The sequence below is a fragment of the Catharus ustulatus genome, chromosome 1 (assembly GCF_009819885.2).
Source record: "Catharus ustulatus isolate bCatUst1 chromosome 1, bCatUst1.pri.v2, whole genome shotgun sequence".
NCBI classification, from domain to species: domain Eukaryota; kingdom Metazoa; phylum Chordata; class Aves; order Passeriformes; family Turdidae; genus Catharus; species Catharus ustulatus.
In genome coordinates this window covers 160,123,022-160,147,747 of record NC_046221.1, presented here as the reverse complement: position 1 = coordinate 160,147,747, position 24,726 = coordinate 160,123,022, and the positions used below count along the sequence as shown (strand labels likewise).

General features: G+C 41.6%; 1 protein-coding gene across 7 annotated transcripts in view; it reads left to right on the top strand.

Annotated features, from left to right (window-relative positions):
* Positions 1–4,116: 4,116 nt before the first annotated feature.
* TRAPPC9 (trafficking protein particle complex subunit 9) overlaps positions 4,117–24,726 on the top strand; it is a 439,395-nt gene continuing 418,785 nt past the window's right edge. The window contains exons 1-8 of one of the 7 annotated variants that reach the window (XM_033069168.2): positions 4,117–4,155; positions 5,785–6,385; positions 10,302–10,322; positions 14,959–15,104; positions 16,695–16,823; positions 20,662–20,688; positions 21,844–21,965; positions 23,629–23,754. In XM_033069168.2, coding sequence (XP_032925059.1) covers positions 5,802–6,385; positions 10,302–10,322; positions 14,959–15,104; positions 16,695–16,823; positions 20,662–20,688; positions 21,844–21,965; positions 23,629–23,754 — 1,155 coding nt within the window. In that variant the 5' untranslated portion in view covers positions 4,117–4,155; positions 5,785–5,801. Of the gene's footprint in view, positions 4,318–5,781; positions 6,386–10,301; positions 10,323–14,958; positions 15,105–16,694; positions 16,824–20,661; positions 20,689–21,843; positions 21,966–23,628; positions 23,755–24,726 lie in introns of all 7 variants that reach the window. The other 6 variants (XM_033069144.2, XM_033069159.2, XM_033069151.2 and 3 more) reach the window with 6 other exon arrangements.

The window sequence follows — 24,726 nt, the reverse complement described above, 5'->3', positions numbered from 1 at the left end:
CCGGCTGCGAGTCCCTACATAAAATCACCGTCAAGTATGCTGGAAAAGATCTCTGAGATCATCGAGTCCAACCTGTGACCGCTCACCAGGTGGCTGTAGAGTGATAAGGTCACACCCCTGTTTCTCCAGGCGAAACACCCCCAGCTGCTCCTCATCAGACTTGCGCTCCAGCCCCTTCCCCGGCTTTGTGTCCGGTATCTGGACATGCTCCAGCACCTCAATGTCCTTCCTAAATTGATGGGCCCAGAACTGGACACAGCACTGGAGGTGTGGCCTCCCCAGTGCACAGAGGGACAGTCACTGTCCTGGTCCTGCTGGCCACACCAGTGCTGGCACACAAGGCCGGGATACCACCGACATCATTGCCCACCTGGGCACACACCAGCTCACGTTCAGCTGCTGTCAACCAGCACTTCCAGGTCCTTTTCCACCAGGTCATTTTGTACCGAGCAGCTTTTCAGTCACTCTTCCCACCTGGGTGGATTCCTGCTGCCCCAGTCCCCTTCCTCACCTCGCATCATCCCCTCAGTCCCAGGCTGGCACAGGAGGGTGGGGAGTTTGTTTTTAATGGCAGCTGGACACCTCTTGTGTGCATCCCGATTACAGGCCACTGCCTACAACATTTTTAACCCAAATTGTAATTACAGGCTGCTCAACACCTCTGCAGCTGTAGTGCAGCACCAGAGAATGTGTCTGGTCATCCTGTGGGGGAGGTGTGGAGGGCACGTGTAAACTACGAAGTGATGATTGTTATGAACAAGTTCATAAGTTTTAGCTTTTCATGTTAAGCTTTGCCCTGTTCTGCTTGTTAATTGATATTAGTTGTTAAATGTTAAATTGTTGGCCCCCATTTTTCCTCAGCCCCCACCCTGTCTCACCTCTGTGTTTCTTTTTCCCTCCGTCGAGTGCTGCTGCTGCTGCTTCCCTGAAAATGGCGCCTGGAGGAGGGTGACATCAGGGACCCACATGCAAATGAGGGGAGTGCAGGGGGACACAGGGACATTTTCCGGACTTAACACCCCTTAGGACAACGAGCCCAAATGACACCTGGAGCTAAAACCAGTGACCCCAGGCTGGAAAAATGATGTGGACCACCCCGAGCTGCTGGGATTTACCACCATGATGTAAGCAGTGCCCCATCAACATGACACCCCTGGACCACGAGCAGACTTTGTCTTGTCAGGGATTCTCGACGAGGACAGAAGACCCAGCTCTGCCTGTGAGGACAGAGCTGCACTTCTCCTCCTCTTGGCCGTGATCAGGAGCAGCAGCGGCAGCATGCGCATCCCCGCGGACCCCCTTGGAGCTGATTTCACTAATAAAGGCCTTTTTAAAGGAGCAGGTCTCCTGGCCCATTTACTTCAATGATGAGGCTGTGCATCTTCATTATTAACACATTCCTCCCATTTACACTGTGGGCCTGCTGCATAGGGATGGGGTTTTGCTGCTGGGAGTGTTGGCTCCAGAAGTTTGCCTGTGCTTGTTGGGCAGTGAGCACTTCTGGATGTAATGACACATCATTTGTATCAATTCATTAATGGTTTCAATCAAAAACTTTCCAGTATGTTTTGCAAACAACGCACCTGATCGTTTGTATTGGTAAGAATTTTGCTAAGGCCACTAAATGATCTCTACTTAATATGAGAGAGAAGAGCAGAAGCTTTTCCGGAGTATACAATAATAATTCACATGGAATTTAGGGGAGAAATGAATGTACCCATGAAGAATCATTGAATGGAAAGCACAGGGAGTTTATTGACTGAATGTTACTATCTTATACAGACTTTGCCCAGTACATAAGGACAAGGCTACAAATTATACTGATTTGTTAATAAAATATAGCACTGTGAGCAGTTGGAAGCACCTTGGTGGAAGGATAACTACAGTATATGATAAAATTCCAAAATTACTGTATTTGGGGACATCATTTATAGTTAGCTATTGCAGATAACCCGTATTTCTTAGGCTATATAATTCTCTTGAGATTACATCTTATGTGAGGCCATTGTGTGTATGTTATATCTGAAAAGAAGCACAAATATTCTGGGATGCTGCCTGGATGTCTGGAAGGATTGGTTTCCTTTTTGATCCTTAGCGTCTTGTGACATCTTGTGGAGACAGCTGACATTACTCCAGCAGTGAATTTCTTATAAATACTGCTGGGGTCTTTGGTGATTTCAATATATAAATAAACCCTCATCAAACTACCAGGATTTCTGAGGGTATTGATCTTGGTGGCGGGAAGGCAGAGGTGAATGACCTGCTGAGCTCCTCAGAGCTGCTCATTTTCCCTCTGCCAGCTGAGAGCTTGCCAGGCGTGGTTGCCTCTCTGAGTCACTGTCCCCAGCCCAGGGACAAAGGGAGCAGGAGCTGAGCTCACCCCACCCCTCTCTGGCCCTGAGGCCGTGCTGCTGCTGGGGTTTGGCAGCCTCTGTCTGAGTCCAGCTTGTGCTGCCCTCTCTCCAGCTCCTTTCCCTCTGGAAAATGTCCGTTTTTGGAAGATAACTGAAGGTCAAGGCTCAGTTCCTTTTATGCTGTTCTTTTTCTTCATGTCTCCCAAATTGGGGGAACCCAAGGGGAGCAGAGGCTGAGGAGACCTGAAAAGAGGTTGTGGCCAGGTGAGGGTTAATCTCTTCTCCCAAGTAACGTGACAGTAAAAGAGGAAATTACCTCAAGTTGTACCAGAGGAGGTTTAGATTGGATATTAGGAAAAGTTTCTCCACCAAAAGGGTTGTCAAGCATTGGAACCATCTGCCCAGGGAAGTGGTTGAGTCACCATCCCATAGGGATATAAAAGACATGTAGATGGGACATGGTTTAGAGGTGGCCTTGGCAGTACTAGGTTGGATTTGATGATATTAAGGGTCTTTTCCAACCTAAATTATTTTATGATTCTGCATAAATGCGTTTGTTCATCCAAATTTTTTGAACACTGTGAGTTCTATTGAAGTTATTTTGTTGGAGTGCCACTTCTTTAAGTCATGACATTGCCCCTTATGAAGGGCTGCAATAAGATGTCCCTGGACCCTCCTCCAGGCTGAGCAACACAAACTCTCTCAGGCTGTCTCCAAGGAGGGGCACTTCAGCCTTCTGATGATTTCCATGGCTTCCTCTGGCCCTGCCCCAAGAAGTCCATGAGTTTTTCTTGTGCTGGGGATTCCAGACCTGGATGAAGCACTGCAGACTGGAGCAGAGGGGCAGAATCCCCTCCCTTACCTGCTGCCCACACTGTGGGATCAACTTAGGACACGTTTGATTTTCTGCATGACGTGCACACATGGCCAGCTGACGTCCAGCATCTCATCCCCTGCACTGCCAGGTCCTTCTTGGCAGGGCTGCTCTCAATCCATTTATTGTGTTGATACTGGGGATTGGTCATCCAGGTGCAGCACCTTGCACTTGGCCTCACTGAAACATTAAGGTTCTCACGTGCTCCACCAGAAATTCACCTGAACTCTCATACAAGGCTCATACTTCCCGAGTTTTTGTACTTCTAGAGTTTTCAAGATTTTGCCATTTAAGGTACATGACTGAGAAATCTCTCAGAGGAAGATCTCTCTTCTCGTGGAGGCTCGGGGGGGTCCTCTTTGCTCTCTACAACTTCCTCAAAGGAGCTTGTGGGCTGGGGCTGGACTCTGGCTGTGCCAGCCGTGTGAGAACCAGAGAAAACGGACTTAAGCTGAGACAGGGGAGATCCACATTAGATAGTAGTTTGTTTTTTTTTTTATTGTTCGGCTGGTCAGGCATTGAAATACACTGCCCAGGTTGACAGTGGAATTACCACTCCTGGAAATGTTTAAGAGATATCTGAGTCTGGCGGTGTGGTTTTGGGGTTACAGCAGAGAGTTGGACTGGATGATTCTATGACAGCAGAGCAATTTCAGGATTTGGGAATGCCAGGAAGCCTCAATGCGTTCTATAAGTTTTCATACACAGTTGAGTCATTCATCCACTGCTTTTAGCACGTTCCTCTTGGAGGAATGCCTCGTGCTCGCAGGCAGAGGTTTCCAGTCCCCGTGCAAGCCCCGGGAGCGGCACCGCGGACAGAACCGCCCGCTCCCCTCACGACTCTCCCGCCATGGCCCGGCGCGCATGCGGGGCGGAGCGGCCATTGCCGTCAGTTCCGGCGGCAGCGGGGCGGCTCCTGTCCCGGCTGTGAGTGCCGCTTCCCCGCTCCTCGCCCGGCAGCCGCGTCCCCCTGTCCCGGCTGTGAGTGCCGCTTCCCCGCTCCTCGCCCGGCAGCCGCGTCCCCCTGTCCCGGCTGTGAGTGCCGCTTCCCCGCTCATCGCCCGGCAGCCGCGTCTCCCTGTCCCGGCTGTGAGTGCTGCTTCCCTCCTGGCAGCTGCGTCCCCCTGTCCTAGAGCGGTTCCTGTCCCGGCTGGGAGCGCCCCCTCCCCGGGTACCGCCCGCCCCCGCTGCCCGAAGCCCGGCTCCTGTCCGGGCTGTCAGAGTCACTTCCCCGGTTCCCAGCCGCAGCCGCTGCCCCTGAGGGGCTCAGGGGGGGTGTGCGCCTCCGCCGCGCCTCTGCTGCGCTTGGCTCTTCTGCTGTTTATTCTTTTCCCTGCTGAACTTGGCCAATCCTGGGAACAGGGAAAGGGGGCAGCTCCCATCCGATGCGGCCTCTGCCGGGGAGAAGTGTCAGGACGGTGCAGCTCCCCTGGGCATGGGGCTGCATATTGAGAATAGGGCTGCACCGCCGGGAATGGGGCTGCACCTCTGGGCATGGGGCTGTTCTCCCGGGAATGGGGCTGCACCCCGGGGAATGGGGGTGAACCCGGGGGAATGGGGCTGCACCTCTGGGAATGGGGCTGCACGCTGGGAATGGGGTTGTTGGGCAGACCCCGGGCAGTGCGGTGGCAGAAGGGACGCACAGTCCGTAGTTCTGAGCTCGCTTCCTCAAGGCAGCTCCTTCTGTGTCACCTGTGTCCCCCTGGCCTCGGAGCTCGTCGTTCTGCCTGTAAAACCGATGGTGTCGAGTCTAAAGCTGGGCTATGTTTGTTTTGTTTTGTTTTGTCCGTGTGGATGTTTTTTGTGGAGGTTTGGTTTTTTTGTGGTTTTTGTTGGTATTTATGGTTCAGGGCTTTGGAGCTGAAATTCACGAAGGGATCTGTGAGGTCCACGAGGTCTCAGACATGAAAGAACTCAGGGATATGCATCTTCATTCAAGACTCAGCTGCAGTGCAATAATCCGTTTTAGAGAGCTCGGGAGAAAAGGGATTCTAAATACCGAAGTGTAAAGGCAGAAAACATTGTCTGATCCTTACCTTTGTGTGTTTTGAGAAAGCAAGACAGCTTTTCCTCAAAAATAGGTGTTATGGTCCTGATTTTCCTCTGCTTGGCCATGTGCGAGCAGTGACAGCTGTGTAAAGTTTGGTGATCCCCATTTGGTGCTTGTTTACATCTCACCCCACGCAATTTTGCATCTTTCCCCAAGAAAATGGGACTGAAGAGCCTGAGGCTGACAGGCTGTCCTGAGCTGGCATTTCTGCCCAGTGACTGTGGTGGAGACTTGTGTGAGCTGGCACACAGGGAGTGAGATTCACTTGGAAAACCTTTATTTACAGATTTTTGTTTGATAGGTGACTAAAAGTACTCCTTGTGCACAGTGTAACATCATTAGTAGGTTGCATGGTTGAACATTTACTAAAATAATGAAGCAAATAGTGGTATCATAGCACATAAATTCAGGATGCAGAAGTGTTTAGCATCGAAGCCCTGGTTTGATTCAGCAACCCTGTGTACTTCTAAATGTTAAAAAATAATGATGCGTTTTTCTTTCACTAGCCTGCAGTTGATGCAAAATGAGTGTTCCTGACTACATGCAGTGTGCTGAGGATCATCAGACCCTCCTGGTTGTGGTTCAGCCCGTTGGCATTGTACCTGAAGAGAGCTTTTTCAGGATCTACAAGCGGATTTCAGCCGTGAGCCAAGTAAACGTGCGCGACTCGCAGCGAGTGCTCTACATCCGCTACAGGCACCATTATCCCCCAGAGAACAACGAGTGGGGCGACTTTCAGACACACCGCAAAGTTGTGGGGCTGATCACTATCACAGAGTGCTCTTCAGCAAAGGAATGGCCTCAGACTTTTGAAAAATTCCATCTTCAGAAGGAAATGTACGGCTCTACTCTCTACGATTCCCGGTTGTTTGTCTTTGGGCTTCAAGGAGAGATTGCAGAGCAGCCCCGCACAGATGTAGCGTTTTATCCCAGCTATGAGGAGTGTGAAACTGTGGAGAAGAGAATAGAAGATTTTATCGAGTCCCTCTTCATAGTGCTGGAGTCCAAGCGTCTTGACAGAGCCACTGATAAGTCTGGAGACAAGATCCCCCTCCTCTGTGTTCCTTTTGAGAAGAAGGATTTTGTAGGTCTGGACACTGATAGTAGGTAAGCAGCTACTTTTGTCAGCTCACAGGTCTTAACAAAACACATCTGTGGCACTTGCCAGCTTTTAGGATAAGCCTATTAGAAAGGACAGGGTGAGCCTCGTTCCAACAGAGGCTGTGCTCTGAGCTTTCTGTGTCTGCTTGCTGCAGTTTTAAGAGAATTTAGCGTGTAGTCTCACTGTATTTGATGTTCTGAGCTTGTTTATATCTTGATGGAGCTCATCAAATAGCAGGAAGAAGTCACAGGAGTGGTTTGATAGATTCTGCTGTAATGGGGCTTTTTGCTGGAAAATGTAAAATGTTTTATAGACATACAGTATTAATAAAAAAATGCAGTTAGCATAAATGAAACTATTTTTATATCATGTTGAGTAATATTTGACTAATCCTACATACTGTATTTTTTCCCTGTAAACCTGTGTCTACTTTTTCATTCTATGAGACAATGACTGTTTATTTTGATAATGAAGTCCAGCATCTTTCCCTGTCCTTCTTTGTTTTATGTGATTGTTTGTTACTGCTTTTTACCTGTCTTCTTTTGCTACCTGTTTGGGTTTTTTTATGTTAGAGTTTTCTCCCTCCATTTTTCCTTCCTCCTCATGTGCATACTCATCTGTCAGATTTTTGTGTTGCATAGTTCCTGTACAAGGGATAAGTAATTCTGGCTTGATAGCTACAGGCAGGTGCAAAATCTGTTTGACTCCACTGTTTGCAGTCAAATCCAGGGGATGGAAATAACCAACCACCTTTTGTCCTGGCAAAGAGAGTGGTGGGGAAGCCCTGTCAGAACTCAGGCTGTGTGTGGAAATAGTGGTGTTCAAATCTGTGTTGTACTGTAGGGATGCCAGCAGAGGTTATTAGTGTGTGTAAAAGGTCACAGGTATCCAGGCAGGTTTGTGAAGCTTTTAGATCACATTCATCAGCTCTGCTTGCATAGTTAGTCCTGGCCTGGAAACTGGAAGAAACTGGAAGAAAGCATTGCAGGTTTATAATTAGTTTGAAGCCTTTTCTTAAATTATCTGTGATTGCTTGGAACACCACCCAGTGCTCTGCTCCTCTTTGGTGAGCACTCGAACTGGCTCTGAATTTATTGTCCCTGGTTTGTCCCTGCACTGTTATTCAGTTATCAATATAAATTACTGTGTTACTGCATTTGTACATGGGTGCTAAAGTTGTGAGGACTAGACAAGCCTTTTTAGAATCTTGTCTTTAATTACTTAGTTTGAATGAAATTTGGCTGAATGTAATCAAACTTTCCTGTTTCAAATAGGTAGAAAATGACAATTGTTGGCCAAGAATCTCAAAATCAGAATGAATTGTGCTGTTCAGTGGTGTCTTCTAAAAAACTGTAATTTGGAAATCAGTTTCTTAGATACAGGACTTATTTCTGAGCAGTGGCTGTGCTGTTTCTAGTGGGAAATACTCCTTGAGAAGTTCTGAACTGGTGGGGAGCTCGAGTGGCTGTGCCCACACATCTCCAAGCAGGTGTTTGATGCTGTTGCAGTGAGGAGTTCAAACAGATTCAGTGTGATGCTTCAGTTCTTTTCAGAATGCAAGGTTTGTGACCCTGCCTGTGTAGACACAGGGCTTTATCCAGAGTTAATCACTGGCTCAGCTCTGCACACACCCTTGCTGGGAGGTTTGAATACCAAACAGGTTTTCAGTAAGTCTGGATCAATGGATGTACTTGAAATGTTTGCTGCACCAAACTGCTCAAGGAAAAGGTGTTCAATATTCAAATTTTTCAGTTCAGTAATAAGAAAGTTCTTCAGTTCTATTTTGCTGTGGAGTTAGTACTTCTGATTGTTTTAAAACTTAGGATTTATACTTTAAAACTTCAGAAAGGTGAATGAAAATGTATTCCTAGCTTCTTTGCACAGGAGTCTTTATGGGCACCTTTCATGCAGCCTGATGCATCTCTGCCCTCTGCTCTGAAGCAGAAACTCAGGTCCATGGAATAAGCTTGAACTCAGATCAGTTTATTAAACTAACACTTTGAAGCCAAAGTCTTTGGATGTGAGCTGTTGATAATAACATTGCATTTTATTGCTTGTGATTTTTTTATTGCTTGGATTGCAGTTCAGAGGATTTTATTTTAGCACATTCCCTTCTGTAGTGACAGATTGACTAATTAAGGGAAAGCACTGCTTACCAGGACCTGCTTCAATAGAGACCAGTTTCTGTTTTTGCAAGATTGGATGTGTAATTCTTTTCAGGGAGGGCTCAAGGTTGTTTGAATGCAGGAAGTGGGCATGAGAATCTGGTAGAACAATTTTTGCTACTTTGTTTGTTTTGAGTCTGTCAGCGTAATGATTATACAGAAACAAATAAAAACATGATGGTGTTGAGATATTGAGGCAAATGAAACAGCTTTTTCTAGAGCAGGTGGAAATTTCTAAAGGGTTAAAGGCAAAGAAAGTCCCTTGATCTTTTTATGTGCTTTCTGTCTATTTGCAATTTTTGTATATAATGTATCCTGACCTCCCAGTCAGTGTGCAGCCAATTAGGAAAAAAGCACAAATGTCCTTTATTAAACAGGTGGCAGAGAAGACACACTCTGTTCTTGTATCAGAGGGTGTGTCTCTGCTGCTGTAATTGGGGATACTTACTTAGGCTAAATCAGCATCTCTTTTCCTATAACTTCTAAAATTAAATTTAATGGCAGTGTGTAGCAATGGTCTAATTAAATGTGTGGTGCAGCTGTAACCTGGAGCTATTGGGATGATAGTTTGAGGGAAAATATGTTAAGAATTTACATGGATCGCATAATTCTGATCACGTGATTGAAGACTAATTAAAACTACTAAACATAGTTTGTATCTTAAAAATATACTCTTCTCCAGGTATTCTATGGCCAAATATTAAGGTTAATACTTATGTGATAATCAGGGCTATATATATAAACCTGATTTATCCCTCTCCCAATTAGAAGACCTCCATTAGCTTGGTTGCCTGAAAATTGCCATGGAAGCAAATTGATTTTCTTGTTTTAAGATGCAAAGTTCATAAATTAGGAAGATGAATTATTATTTAAAATAAGGTAATTATTGGGAAAAGTGAGGATGATCTTTGTCTCTTAAAAGTTGCTTGTGTAATGAGCAGAACAGATACATTCCCAGAGCTGAGATGACAGCATGCACAAACTCCATGAATTTTGTCTGTAGAAAAACTTTTTTTTGAAAGTCGAAAACTTTATGTATGAAAAATAGTGGGTTAAGTCCCCAAATGTTTAGAAGAAAGGTTGTCCTGTTAAACAGAAATTGTAGGACTGAGAGGCTGACCATGGTTTAATTCCTGGAGCATTCTGCCCAGAAGGGATTTTGGAAAATGGATTTATTTTTTCTTTCTGTTTCTTCAGCTCTAAATTGGATAAAATATTTATGTGGTCACAGGGCTGCTGAGGATAACTGAAAAAGTTTGTGAAATCAGTTGCACTTGATAGTTATTTGTAGAGGCTGGGAGATTGATGGAGAACAATGGTAACACATGCTCTCATGATCATAAAAACGTTCTACAAACTGAAAACCAGGAAACCTGTGCCAGAAATACTGAAAATCCCCTTTGTTTTAAGTTTTCTATTTTATTTCTGTTTTCAGTTAAAAATAAACATACTTTGGTATGATTGCAAATCTACTTGGATCAGTTCATTGTAATGTTGTTTACATCAGTTTGTGTCTTAGGTTCTTTCTTTTTTGATGCTGGCATCATTTAAAGCTGTGGAGGGACGAGGATGTAGGGCCCTGTTTATAGATGTGTCTTTCTCTACATGGGATTTGTGGACTGATTTATCAAAGTTGATGATCTCAGTATGTGTATGTGGCTGTTAATTTTCTTTCTGTTCTCTGTCTTTCTAATTTCTGTTTTGTTCCTTTCTGTTTTTTTTTTCCCCCCCTTCTTCTCTCATACTGCCCTGTGAGTTTGTTGTTGGGTCTAAAAAGGTAGGATGTGATTGTGTATCTTTGAAAATAGTTACCTTTTTTCCCATGTCCTGCCTCTCCACTTCGCCTTCATTGCATATTTTAGTGTTGCTTTTTATCTTTATTTTTTTTAGTACACACAAAAATAATTGCTGCTGGAGCCTCACCACTGCAGTTGCCCCCTTTTGGCGCATTTTGGCAATTATATTTGGTAGCAATGCTGAGTTTTTTTGTAGGACACACATAGTCTGCTTAGGTGGCTGCTGGCCTCTGGAATTTGCTTTATTTTTTAAACTCCAAAGCCATGAAGCTGTTGCTGCCTGTGTTTGGTTTCCAAATTCAAAAGTTCTGGCAGTCGATCCAATGCCGTAGCTGTGTCTCTTTAAGTCTGGATAATGTTATGATTGGTGATCTCTATAGCTCTGCATGCTAACTGGAATTAGTAGAACTTGATGGAAATTTTTGTTGGAGCATTTTGCATGAATACACTTTTGAGAATTGATTTTGCATGTTTCTTGTTTGTAAGTTTAGCCAAATTTTGAGGATCCAGAAACATTCAAATTTCTTTCTGGATGGTTTGTAGTGAAAATAAATTCTGTCTTGAAATATAACACTGTTGCACTGAATTTTCCATAAAGCTATTCTGGGATCCTAGAAAAGAGCTGGAGATGAAAGAATAAAGCACATATCCTCTAGAGCAAATAAGGCAGAAATGGAAATCAAGTAGTTCTTTGTAGTTCCTGGAACAGATGTATTGTCGTCTCCTTTGAAGTTGTTGCAGTGATCACTGGTCAGGATTGTGGTGATTCCACAGAAGTGTGTTTGGTAGAGCATTAACCTAAACAACTTTAGAAAATAAGATTTTAAACTAGTTCTGTAGTCAATGGAGTATTTCCCTGTGGCAAGGCCCTTCAGAAGAGGGGTTTGGGTGACTGACACCAAGGAACATTCCATGGATGGTCCTAGATGAGGTGGCACTGAGTGCATCACACTCAGCCAGGGGTTTGTAGGGGGACACTTCAGGTGCTTCTTTGAAATTTAATGTTGTAAGTGATCTAGAGGAAAAATTAACAGGAACTGCTTGTGGCAGTAGGGTGCTGCAAGGAACTGGCCTAGAAAAAGAGACCCTAGAGGAAGTGGTTGTTAATTTATGTGGGCTTCCTGTCCCCAAATAGATTAGGATTAAGCAGGAGAGAACCAAAATATGTAAACAGTGTTTAAAAAAAAATCAGAGAGAAGATATCTGTAAGCTTCTCACTTTCAAGTTCTTCAGCTAAAGCTGTGAAGCAAAACTAGCTCAGTATTAAAAATTTTATGGTGAGGTATACATACATATATATATATATAAATATATATATATATGAATATATATGCACTTAGGACTTTTTCTCATTAAATTTGCACCCCAGGATGGATTGAAGAAACAATGAGTCCCTTGGACATGATTTTAAGGGCCTGATGCTGTAGACAGTGGATTTTTTTAGAAAGAGGCTTCCCAAATGTGAAGTGAATGAAGTTTTGCTGTCTGTGGAGAGTGAGTTTTGTTTCAATGAAGTCTTTGCCTTTTGTCTTTTTGAACATACTTGAAGTAATTGATTTTGTGGTACTTCATTGTGAGTACCTAATTAAGACACAGTTTACACATTTGTTTTGTACAAACTTACTCTATAATTGATGAGAAAATATTTTCCAAGAGGCTGGCAAAGACCCTTTGCAGGGACTGTAAGAGATGGATCCTGTCTCTGCAATACCTTGAAGAGCCTAAAATAGGTGGTGTGAATTCAGTTTTTGCATAATTAATAGTAAGTTTCTTCATCATCAGGAATAAATAATTCATTTGTCTATAAATAAGAAGAGTTTCCCAAAGAACAGTATTTTTATGAGCAGTGTTTATTGATGTCTGGGTGAATAAATGCCTTCAAACTTCTGATATATTGATGTGGGCATAAATCAGCAGCAGAATTGGGTTAGGAAGAGCAGTGAGGCAGTGTGATCGAAACTATTCTGATATCATGTCCTGATTTAGCAATCAGGCATCATCTCTTTTCTGTAAGATTCATATTTATGAACTTAATCATCTGCTAGCTGGAGAATCTGGAAGAACACTTACAAAGTTTAGTTTTGAGAGAATAAGAACTTTAATTCACTCATAAACACCAAGATTGCTTGAAAGTGTAGAGAAAGGGAATTGGAAGCAGTGGCACCTTTGAAAGGAATTATAACTGTGTAAGGAAACAGTGATTCTCCAATTCCACTGCTTATGTTAAAAAAAAAAAAAAGTAAAGCAATATAACATTGACAATGTTATTTTCAATCTGGAGTGTGAGAGTAGGAGAATCTGATTTATAATAAATTTAAACTCCTGTGCAATGCTGATTCCAGATTACAAAAGAACTTTTTGATAGAGTTATTTTTCTATAACTCAAAGCTCAGACTGAAATCTTGGTAAGATTTGGTGCCCTTCCATAGTTCATACAGAGAGCAGCTTTAGCTTTCACTTTGAATTTTCTTGCATTTTTGTTCTTAAAAGGTCTATAAAATACACACTTGTTGAAAAATAAAGGACAAATATTTCAATTCCTGACACATCTGAAAGATAAAGAACCACAGTTGTATTGAGCTTCATTTAATGTCAACACCTTCACATCAATTGTGAATATGGTGTGACAGATCAGAAAAGTGCAAACATTTATATAGGAACTATTTATCACTTTTTAGATGGAGAGAAGCAATAGGAGATGTATTTCTTGTCTCCTTTTATTATTTCCATTTTATTTGTAGACAATGACAATAGCTTTTCTCTTTAGTTTTTGCAAGGCTATTGTCTGTACTTCTCTCTATCTTCTCCTTTTCAATTTCTGTCCCCTATCCATATAAATCAGTTACTTTCTCTTCATCTCCTTTTTCCAAACCAACTGCAAGGAATGAGTCATTATTTGTGGCTGAAAAGATGCTTCTCTTTGGTGTAAACTACCCAAGCCAAAGTGATAGCCTTGAAGGCAATAAACCAGTGACATGTAATTATTTGGGTTCTTGCCATTCCTCCTGGCCTGTCTTCAAACCTAAAGGAAATAAATTAATATCCTCATTCCTACCCTTATATTTTGTATGTTCTGTACCTCTTTGCCTTTTATCATTTCTACATTACAGACTTTTTGAAGACAGTTTGTTCAGATGCCTTATGGAGATTATTTCAGTGATCTTTCAGTTCATCTCTAGGGTCCTCTGGGGAGTTCTTCACTTGAAAAAAACCTCCAAACTCATAACATTGGCATTCCTCTTACATTCAGGTCTCACTCTAGGAAATCAGAGTTTAGCCATCTGGAGAGTGAGTTTACAACTATGGCAATCCAAGGTGGTTCTTTGTATTTTTACCAGATTCTTTGGACTTCATGTATACAATAAAGAATGACATCTCAGCAATTATTCAAATTAAAATTTCTTTATTGACAGACTTTTAGTTTAAACTATCCAAAGAAATAAGTGTCTGTTTTTCCTTGGTGTGATGTGTGGAAAGTAAACTTGCCTGCCTCTGTGTATGTACTTAGAAGACACTAGTAGAACAACAGGGTGTACTACTGAAAGTAACATAGAAAAATTAATAAAATATCTAAGTTGACATTTAAATTTCTTCCTCATAAAACAGTTTCATAGTTGCAGTGCAAGGACATTCTTGCCAGGGAATGCTTTTGCAGGAGGCAGAACAGGAGGATTGTTCATGGACTTGGGAGAGCAGAGTTGTTCTGAACTGTCACATAGACCATGAGGTGTTTCCCAAGTCCAGTGTGTCTTGCTTTGCATCTGTTATATTTCTTTAGCTGAGATGTACTAAAAAAACCAAATAAAACAGTAGGATTAGTGCTTTTATCACACAGATTTATTCCCAAGTTGCCTTTTCAGCTCTACCAAGGTGCCTGTTGAATATATTCAGTAGGCTTTGTCTGTTCATTTGGGAAGAACATCACTCTTCATTTATACATGTAAAAAAAGAGTAGGAGAAGAAACCCTGTCAGCTGTTGCTTGGATTGATGGTGCTTTTTCACTCATCATCCCTTTAAAAAAAGGGACTGGGAGCAGGGGATGTTTGTGAGGTCTGGGGGGTTCTGGGCCCCCCATACCTTTGGGCTGTGTAAAGAGGGTGACAGCAGAGGAGACAGAGGCCCAGAGCAAGATTTTGGAAAGGTCACCTTTAATATGCTCAGAGCCAAAATGTGAGGGATTCCATGGGAAGCATCCATGGAGTTCTGGGATTTACTCAAGAACAGCTTCCTGGGAGCACAAGAACCATCCATCCCTACTGAGGGACAGGAAAAGGCAGAACAAGAGACCATCCTGCCTTAGCAATGAGCTTTTGGGTGTACTGGAAATGCAAGAAAGCAGCATATCAGCTATGGACAGGCAGTCAAATACTCAGTGTAGTCCTGCTTTGGAGGTTATCAGGGGTTGGGACTCTAGCCAAAACATGTGATATGTTGCTTTTTTTCCAATATATCCTCAAATTGTTGGTCCTTTTTAGTTAGCATTCATATTTGCTTAGAGGCAGAGAGTGAACCAGTGTTGATCTGCTATTAAAGAGGAAAGAAAAATGACCTGAGGTGTTTCTTACCCCAGGCAAGCATTCCCTGCCAGTAACTGAGGTGCACCTTTCACTTTGCAGGCACTACAAGAAGCGCTGCCAGGGCCGGATGCGGAAGCACGTGGGAGATCTGTGCCTGCAGGCTGGGATGCTGCAGGACTCCTTGGTGCATTATCACATGGCAGTGGAGCTGCTGCGCTCTGTCAACGACTTCCTGTGGCTTGGAGGTAGGGTTGGGTGGTGGCACTGGCTAAACCCAAGTAAATCAAGCTGTCCTCTGTGATTTCCTTAGGCATTGTGAAAAGTAGGAATGGTTTTAGTGGTGACTGAAATCTGGATATCAGGTGTGAGTAAGAGTTGAGTTGAAGCAAAAATTGGTCAATAAGACATGAGAAAGGAATGTGTTTAGGAAAATCTAAATAGGATAAATTGTGGTACTGTGGTATTTAAAAAAAATTGTGATTGATTTTTCATGATTCCTTGGAAATATCTGATTTTTATTCACTGGGTTGTATAGGTGTTTTAAAGATATTTCCTATGGGTGTCCACTGTGAACTCTCAGGAGAAGATTTTTGCCTTCACATCTCTCAAAGCTGCAAGTGGCACTGGCATAATTTCCTTTCATATTAGGTCCTAGGATTTGCTTTTTTACCTTGCCTTTCCTCCATAGTTTCCTTCCTTTTTTCTCATACCTGCTTTTTGTTATTTATTGGCCATACAAATGATACAAAATGATCTTTGAGCACAATTTCTTCTTTTCAATTTCATACCCTTTCAGGACAATAATTTTCTCCAGTTCTGCTTTTAGCTTTCTCATTCCACAAGCAAACCCATTTATCTTCCTAATGGTCCTGTAGATTACATACAATGAAAACGTTAACACCTTTTGACCTCCCACTTCTTTTCTTACACAATTCCAAAAATTTAAATGGCTTAGGATTCCTCAAATTCTACTTCAGAGACCTCCAGAGGATTCTTGCAATCCAAATAATTTGGTAAGTCTGTAAGTCTGATCATGCAGTCATCCAGGCAGTTAATGAAGGCATGAGTGTTGTCCCCCTGAGGGACTCCACTGATCACAGGCAGCCATTTGGCTGATCACAAACCTTTGAGTCTCTGGCTGTCCAGCTGATTTTTCCACCAACTTTATAGGCCAGCTATCCCAATCTTCCTGATTTGGCTGCCAGCATTCTGTGGGAGGCCATGTCCAAAGATGTTTTGAAAGCCAAAATACACAACATCCACTGCTGTTCCTTTGTCCACTGAGCTTATCATCTCATAGGAGGCAGTGAGGTTGCCAAAGAATCATTTATCCTCAATAAATTGATGTGTGCTGTTCACAGACACCTTCTTTCACTTTATGTGCTTCCAGCAGGATTCCTGTGTAGCCTCTCCAGGGAGCTGATGTTGATCTATCTGTGCTGGTATTTCCTTGTCAAGGAAGATGACATTTCCCTTTTCCCAACCACTAAAAACCTCCCCCAATGGGCATGAACCTGTTGGAGGTGGTGAGAGAGTGGCCTTACCTTGGTCAGCTCTCTTGGCATCTTGCCTGATTTTGTGGAATAATTGCTTTTCATGTGAACTTCCTCTGCTGTGACAAGTTCTTACTCCTGCAGTTTCTTTCAGTAGGGTTGGGACAATGGGAGCTCTGAGAATGAACACACAGGTGAAAAGCACATTGAACACCTCAGAGTCTTCATTGGCCTTTGTCATTAGACCTCCAATTTCAGGCTTTTTTTTTTTTTGGTGCAAATCGACTTCACTTCTTGCAAATGTCTCTACTAATCTGTTGGGTTTTTCTCTTTTCTCTGCAGCTGCCCTCGAGGGGTTGTGCTCAGCATCTGTCATCTATCACTACCCAGGTGGCACTGGGGGTAAAGTTGGATCTCGCAGGGCTCAAGGAGGTTCCCTTTCTGCTGAGGCAGGCAACAGGCACAGGCCAGGTAAGGATGGCATTTCAGTTTAATTCTGTTTGCCACCACCAAACATCTGAAAACTTCTCCCTACATCCTGTCTCTGTAAAATTACACATATGACAGGATTAATCAGAGGAGGGAGGTTTTGTTTTTTTTTTTAGATTCTTGCAATTACTTTTCTGTTTTGGTGTTAATGTGATTTGCATAGAATTGCAAAGCTTTTGATTTCTTCACCTGATTGTTAGTGGTGTCTGTGTTAGTTTGAATTTTGCTGGGGGAGATGCAGACAGTTTTCATAAAATATGATCTGGCAGAGTGCATTTAGTAAAAAGAATTAAGTTGGGTACATTTTCTTCAGAGTTTTTTTACTGTTCTAAAGTCAGCAAGTAATAAATAGATTTTTGTTAATGAAATGCCAATAAATGAACATATTTTTTAAGGTTTAGTATACTTTTTCTAAATTCTTGGACTGCAAAAGATGTGGCTGAGGAGAAATATGAGAGCAATCTGTACAATCAGTGAACTTGTGGAAAAGGATGGGTAGGGGTCCAAGGTTCAATGTTTCCTTCAAGAGAAGAACTGGAGAACATCCAACAGAGCTTAGCAGATGGAAAAGCAGATGAAAGGAGTTACTCTTTATCCAGCCTACAGGTATGGCATGGAACTCCTTGTCATTCAGAGTTGGCAGATCTGGTGGTGTATGTGAGAGAGGCAAGGCTGCTGCAGCTCCATGTCCCCCAGCCAGGCAGACAGGAGGCTGAGCAGGAATACCCAGCAGGCCTGGAGGAGCACACAGGGAGCACACAGACAGCCTCAGCCTGTCCAGGAGCTGGCCACTGCACTGCACCAGTTGCTGGCACCTCAACCCACAGGTTGAGACCCAGAACCCATTCCAGTTGTTGGTGCTTAGACCAATACACAGATGTGCACTCCCCTCTGTTTTTCCATGCTTGTTCCCTAAACTGCCTCAGTCCCTCCTTCTCCTTATCTTTGGCTGCTCCCCTACATCCCAGAAGGAATCTTGTACAATCAATCCCAAGATGTCTTTCCCTACAGTGAGCCCCATGTCCCTGTAGGGAGTGACCCCCCAGTCTGTCTGTAAGGGGATGCAGAGCTGCTCATGTCACTGAGCTGCTGGGCTTCACCCCCACACTGCTCTGGTGGCTCTGAGGTGGTTATTGGGGTTCTGCTGATGGTCACTGATCTTCTCTGCTCATTTGTGCTTGTGCAGATGAGCCTGTCACACAACCTGACACTTGTCACAAGGTTCTGTGACTTTCAGGAGAGTCTGGGCTGGGGTAGGGAAATGGAAATACACTGGGCTGGGAGATGGAAATGCATTGATCAGGGACCTTTGGGCTGCTGCTGTGGATGCATTCACTCAGCACTGAAACTTAGCTGGGTTCAAGTGCTGGTGTTAAGTTCTCTTGTGTGCAGTGTGTTCAAAATTAATTCCTTCATCTAAAAGAAACGACCCCCCCATCTTTATTATGTTACAAGTCACAATCTAGTAAACTCTTGTTTTGTGTTACCTTTGTTATGTACTGTGTTCAAATCAGATAATTGTGGTAGTAAAATTACCTTATTTCAGGGCAGAATACTTATTTTTATACAATATCTAATGATTAAAATCTGTGCATTTGGTCCCATGACCTATGAATGCATTTTACATTGGCTGTTATTTCACCTGGTTAGTGACCTTTGTCTACTTTTCAATGAATATTTATCAGGAGATGTTGCAATCTGTTTGTCGTGGGTACTCCTGGTTACTAAAGAAGGTAACAAATAAGCCACAGCTATCAGAATAATTGAATATAATTTGGATATATAATTGCTGGTTCTCTATTTAAGTAGTCTTATATTTCAAAGTCCAGTTTGCAAACTTGCTAATGTAGTTTTATTTTAAGTTTATTTAAGTTTATTTTTAGTTTCACATGACCAAATTTTTCAAAGGACTTTTCTGTGAAGAAAAACTGATTACAATTTTTTTTTTGGTCATCCTTTGCAGACAAAAATATGACTTAGTGGCCCATTAGATACTGTTCCCTAACTGTAGTTATATCTCTGTGTTTTGAGGTGTGAACTGCTGAGCTCTCTCTGGCCAAACAGCTGTTTCTGTGATGTCATTTTCCTACAAAGTTTTCTGAAAGTTTCTTTTTATTACCTATTCCTCACTCTGCAGTGCCTTTCATTTAAAATCTTTTCAGACTGCACCTTTGGTTATAGTCTCCTTCCCTATAATCTATTTTGTGAGGACAGTGCTTAATCTGGGGAACAAATTCCACTGTATCTTTCTCTGGGATACAGCCAGAAAAAGACAAAAAGGGTTTCCAAATGCTGCACAAATCAAGAAAGGCCACACTTGAAACAGACATTTGTGCCTCATTTTGAGGCATGGTAATGAGATGTGAGAGTTACCTTTAGTGCTTCCTCTTTTACCTGGAATTGCACCTCTTCTTGTGCCTTCACAGGATGAAGTTTCCTGCCCAGATCCAGCCAAGAGAAACATTTTCCTCTGGAATCCCTTGTGATTTCCATAATTTGTCTTTTTTAAGCTACAGCACAGGACCTGTCTGCTCAGAAAAAGGGGGTGTCTGCTTTATGTAGAAACAACTTTGGAAAGAAAGCTCCAAAATACAGATGAGCTTCTGCTCTAGACTGTGGCTGCCCATCCCTGAAAGTGTTCAGGGTCAGGTTGAATGGGGTTTTTGAGCAATCTGCTCTAGTGGAAGGTGCCCCTGCCCATGGACAGAGGGTTGGAGTTGGAACTTGATGGTCTTTAAGCTCCCTTCCCAAACCATTCTGAGGTTCTGTGAAAAGGGAGCTTTGACTTCTCAGGTATCTTAAACCTTTTGTTTGTATGGGGACAGGTTTAGGCTGTGTCCCTTCAGACTCCTGGATGTGTCTCTGCAGCCTTCAGTGTAAAGGAAGATTCTGAGTTGCTCAGTTCTTCCTGGCCAGGAAATCTGGATGTGGTCTGTCAATTATGGGATTTGTATGTCAAGCAAGATGAGTCTGGATTGCTTTATGCTTAGGTCACTGGCTGTTTTGGATTTCTCCACTGGAATTTATTTGTTGGGAGTTCTAAGATCTCGATTTTGTTGCCTGACCTTCCTGTTTCCCCAGGCAGAATTATGACACCTGGGTGAAGTGTTGGTGTCTATTTGGGTCTAGATCTAAATCTTTGCTTCACTTGTCTGCAATCTGAGCAAATTAACTGAAGGGAGGGTCTGTCTTGCTAGTAAAATAATTGTTTTTGACTGCTTAACCCTTGATATGAACAATCTTATTGCCATGTTTAACCAAAGTTTAGGGCAGTGAGGTGTTCCATATCTGTTAATCCAACTCTGCAGTGCTCTTGGCAGTCTGGCTTATTGGGTTGACATGACTCCATTATTCAGAAAATTCGATGGAGAGAAGTTAATGACAATTAAAAGGGATAAAATTACTTGGAAATGTTATTCTAGAGTTTTGTGCAGGTTAAATGAGCTCCCACAAGGAGATTTAAGTACTTTAGGTCCTGGCACTAATACTGAGTGGAATGTAATGGAAACCTGCTAACCAAAACAATAAAGATAAAGGAAAGAAGATATGGCTTTAAATTATACACTGAAAATTCTGAAATTCTTCTTAATATGTCTTAGAATTCATTGCAACTTTAAAGACTTTTGCATTTATTTATTAAAAATGAGATTTAACATATGGTGACTACTTGAATTATAATTGGTAGTCCTTCACAATAACAGTGAGAATCCTGATAAATCTGATGATTTTGTTCAAGCCTGATGTTATAAAACATTTTAAGAACTTACTTTTCTGGCTCTATTTAAGGCTGAAAAAAAATCATTTTTGTTCCTCCTTTTAGGGGCACAAGAAGTTCTCATTGATCCAGGTACATTATTTTCCTGCATGTTTCCAAAGTATTTTCTTGTATTATTTGATGTGTTTTGCAATTGTATAGATAGTTACTGCCACTTGCCAGAACTACTAATGATCCCTGATGCTTCAGTTTTTGGCTATAAATCTTGAGAAATTATAGAGACTGAAGGGTAACTGGCACAAAATAAATACTGTAATTCCATGATTGTGTCTCCATAAAGCCTAATTAATAAGATTTCTTTCCATGAGTAGTGAGGATTTAAAAATATTTTTGAAGTGACCAATCCGAATGGTCATTTATAATTCTGTAGTGTCATGGTACTCCCTCAGTCATCATGAACAAACATCTTTCACTTTCATAAAAATACTCCTTAATTTCCAACTGTGCTTGGTCTGATTCCTTAAGGTTAATAAACATAATAAAAAACTTGTTTTAACATATAAGTATGTAAAGAAACATAATTTTTGCTCCCTCAGATTATTCAGAAATACCTTTCACTGTAGTTCTAGCTGTCTATTGACAGTTGGGGTCAGCTGCAGAAAAAAAACCCTTGGAAAAATAAATTAGTGTATAATCCTAAATAAATCACAGTATAATCCTACAAATTAAGTAATATATAAGAAGATATCAAGCCTTGCCAAATCTTTGATGTATTTTCACTTTTATTATGTTAACTCTTCAATAAAGTCAAATTCTAAAAATAAAATTTTCATGTTCTTACTAATACCCCAGATTTCCTTGGCCTCTGTTTCAAATTCTTATCCCTTAAGTAGACTTTTTCTGTCTCTTGCCTTCTTTCTTACATAAGAAAACCAATTTCTTACTATTTTGTCTGAGCCTTTTTTGTTTTCCTAAGGTGTGCTTTAGGAACACAGTTTTAAAGTAGAAGAAAGAATAGTTCAAAGATTAAAACTGTCTATTCAGATGTGGCCATAATATAATTTTAGCAATCTATTACTTTATTCATAGTCTAAACATTCAGATATGTGCTAAAAAGCATGAATATGTTTGTTTTTTACTAAGTGAAAGATTATTTCCTTTCTTTCTAGGTAGGGCAAGTGTACTTTGTGTATTCTGTGTCAAACCTAGCATACCCTAGCTTGCTTTTTAGATATTTAACATTTACCAAGAGTCCTTGTGCTCATTTCTGACCCTGTCCTGTTCTAGGTGCTCTGACTTCCAATGGGATAAATGCAGATACCAGTGCTGAGATAGGACGTGCCAAGAACTGCCTGAGTCCTGAAGACATCATAGAAAAATATAAAGAAGCTATTTCTTACTATGGCAAGGTAATCCTGGTTATTTTTAAATGAACACCTTAAATTTTTTTCATCAGTGAACTGCTGAGGTTTTAGTTTTGGAGGATCTTTTAAAGCATGGCAGTGAGGTTTGTAAAACAGGTTCCAGCTCTACTGGAGCAGTTTTTAGGGTTTTGTGCAAATGCTCAGAACCTGAGATGGAAAAGGAGCTTAATGTCTGCAATCTTAATAAGAAAAAGGATTGTTTTGAGCTGTGAAAACAGTGGCTCAGTGTCCACATCAACAGTAAAGGTAACTCCACTGCAATAATTGAACTTATTGAATCACTTTTTAATTTCAGGTATTTCTCTTGTTTGATAAAGAATCTTTACACTGAGCTTGTAAATATTTGTTACAGGCATTGTCATGTCCATGTTGAAGGGAGACTCTCCAAGTGAAACAAGTTTAATTGTGTGCATGAGTAATTTATGATTAGGAGCAATGAAAGGTGATCATTCTGGGCACAGTGTCAGATAAATTAGAATCCATCAGTAAAACAATAACTGCCAAGGATGCATTCAGCTTTTTAATGCATTTACCTTAAGGGTACGTTGCTCATCTAGAAAGAGTGTGATGTCTGTGGAAGTAAAAAATTATTACTTTGTTTGGCTTAGGGCAGGATATTTATATTTTGATTATTTATAATATGCACTGTGCTCTCAGCAAGTAATAACTGTGCTTCACTGCAGCTTCAGTTGAAGTAACAAAGAGCTTTGTGTCAGGACTGATTTATAATCCCTCAAGACAAGCACAGTTACCTCCTGCCTGTTTCAGACCTACAGAGTAACTCCTTGCTCTAATGCTGAGGAAGCAGCACTTTCTGCATATTTTTTATGTTCTCACTCAGCTGAAAAAACTTTTGTAGCACCTTCTAAAATAGATTCAGTCTCCAGTGATTTGCTTTTGCTAATATAAATGAGCGAGAGAGGAGTATGTGACAGCTTTGCTGGTGTAACTCTTGCATTTTGTTATTGAACTCTTCCCCGCATTAGTTTTCAGATACAAATACCTGAAGAGAGCTTAACTTGAGCAGAGAGTGGGCCAGATCAAATACCCAGTATCAGTGTTGTTTGAAGAAATCACCAGATCAGATTGTGTGGCTGGAAAATTGTGTTTGTTGTCTGAGCACAATGCACATCTGCATTGTCTCCTTAGCTTCTGAACAGTCATTTACAGCAAAGGTTTTGCAAACAAATACTGGAACACTCAGATTGGTTTTTAATTCTCTTGTCATCAGGAATATTGTTTTAACTAAAGAGAAGATGGATGCAGTTATAAAAATACTTGCATTGTAAAAGTAGGATTTATTTGCAGATGCAGCATCCACAACCAGCCATTTACATCGTTATCCCAAATGGATCCAATATTCCCAGCTTTTCTCCTCACCTGAACTCTCAGACTGAAGCTGTGCTCTGTCTCAAAATGTCTGCAGTGAGTGAAGAGGCTGAAAATGGCTGTTTTGCATAATAATATTTTAGATGACACCTTAATTTTCACTTGGGCATATGTTGATAATTTAACAGTGTAGTCATTAGCATTAAGGAATTGCTGGGTTTGGAGGATGTGACAGCTGATTTATGTGCTGAGCAGAAATGCTTATAAAATCTAACAGGTGCAATACTTCAATATTATTTTAATTTTCTCCCTCTCCAAGTACAAGAACGCTGGTGTGATCGAACTGGAAGCTTGTGTGAAGGCTGTGAGAGTCCTGGCAATGCAGAAGAGGAGCATGGAAGCCTCTGAGTTTCTGCAAAATGCAGTTTACATCAACCTTCGGCAGGTCAGTTGGAAAGTCCAGTTATTTTTCTCTTGTGATTTGACAGAATTTACTGAAAGTTACTTAGATTCAGGAGACTCCAGTTTATTTTCTCTACCACTGCCTTCCTTCTGACAAGAGCTTGATTTCTGGGGATTTTCACAACTGTGAGTCTGGGTTACAAGGTATTGAGAGTTCATCTAAAAACATGAGGACTTAGTTTGAGATCAACCTCTGTTGCTTCTTCTCCCTTGTGAAGGTAAAAAAATCCCATTATTGTTCTGTTGTGACGCTGTACTAGGGAAAAACAGCTGCCTGGGACTGTTCTGCAGTGGATTTAAAAATTTTTCTTGATTGCATCTCATTCAGTGGAACTGAGCAAATCAGGAATGGCCTGCTGCAAAGTGAGCTGAAGGGTCTGATTAGTGCTCTTAATCAAATGAATTTTTGTTGTGTAGTGCAAAGTCTTAATTAAGCCAAATCAGAAAGGAATTCAGGGGGGAAATCAGTGTTTGGAAAGTGCTCAGTATCACCACAAAACAACATTAACACTTGAGCAGTGTCTCAAGCTTGGTGTCACTGCTCACAGAGGGATTGCTGTGGTTGAAGGACTAATCAAAAGCTGTTAGGTTTCTTACTGATTTTTGGTTTTTGCTCATTACATCTTGTTAAGATGAGCAATTTAAGTCTGCACCATTGACCTTATTAGGCTCAGGAAGGGACAGCAGATTTATGAGGGAGGTTAAATATTTTCATTTGCAAAGAATCCTTTCTCTGGATCAATTTTCTAACAAAGCATAAACGAGACAATAATGAATTGATAAGCTGTTGTAAAAATAATCAGTCTTGTAACAGAGTGTCTTAATTGCCATAATCCTTGTAGTGCTGAAGGCCTTGTCTTTAATTCTGTAACCTGTTTTTTTGCTGGCAGTTCTGCACCCTTTGTTGTTCATCCATCCTCTTGTTCTGGTGGTGGTATTCTTGTTGCCTGCAAAC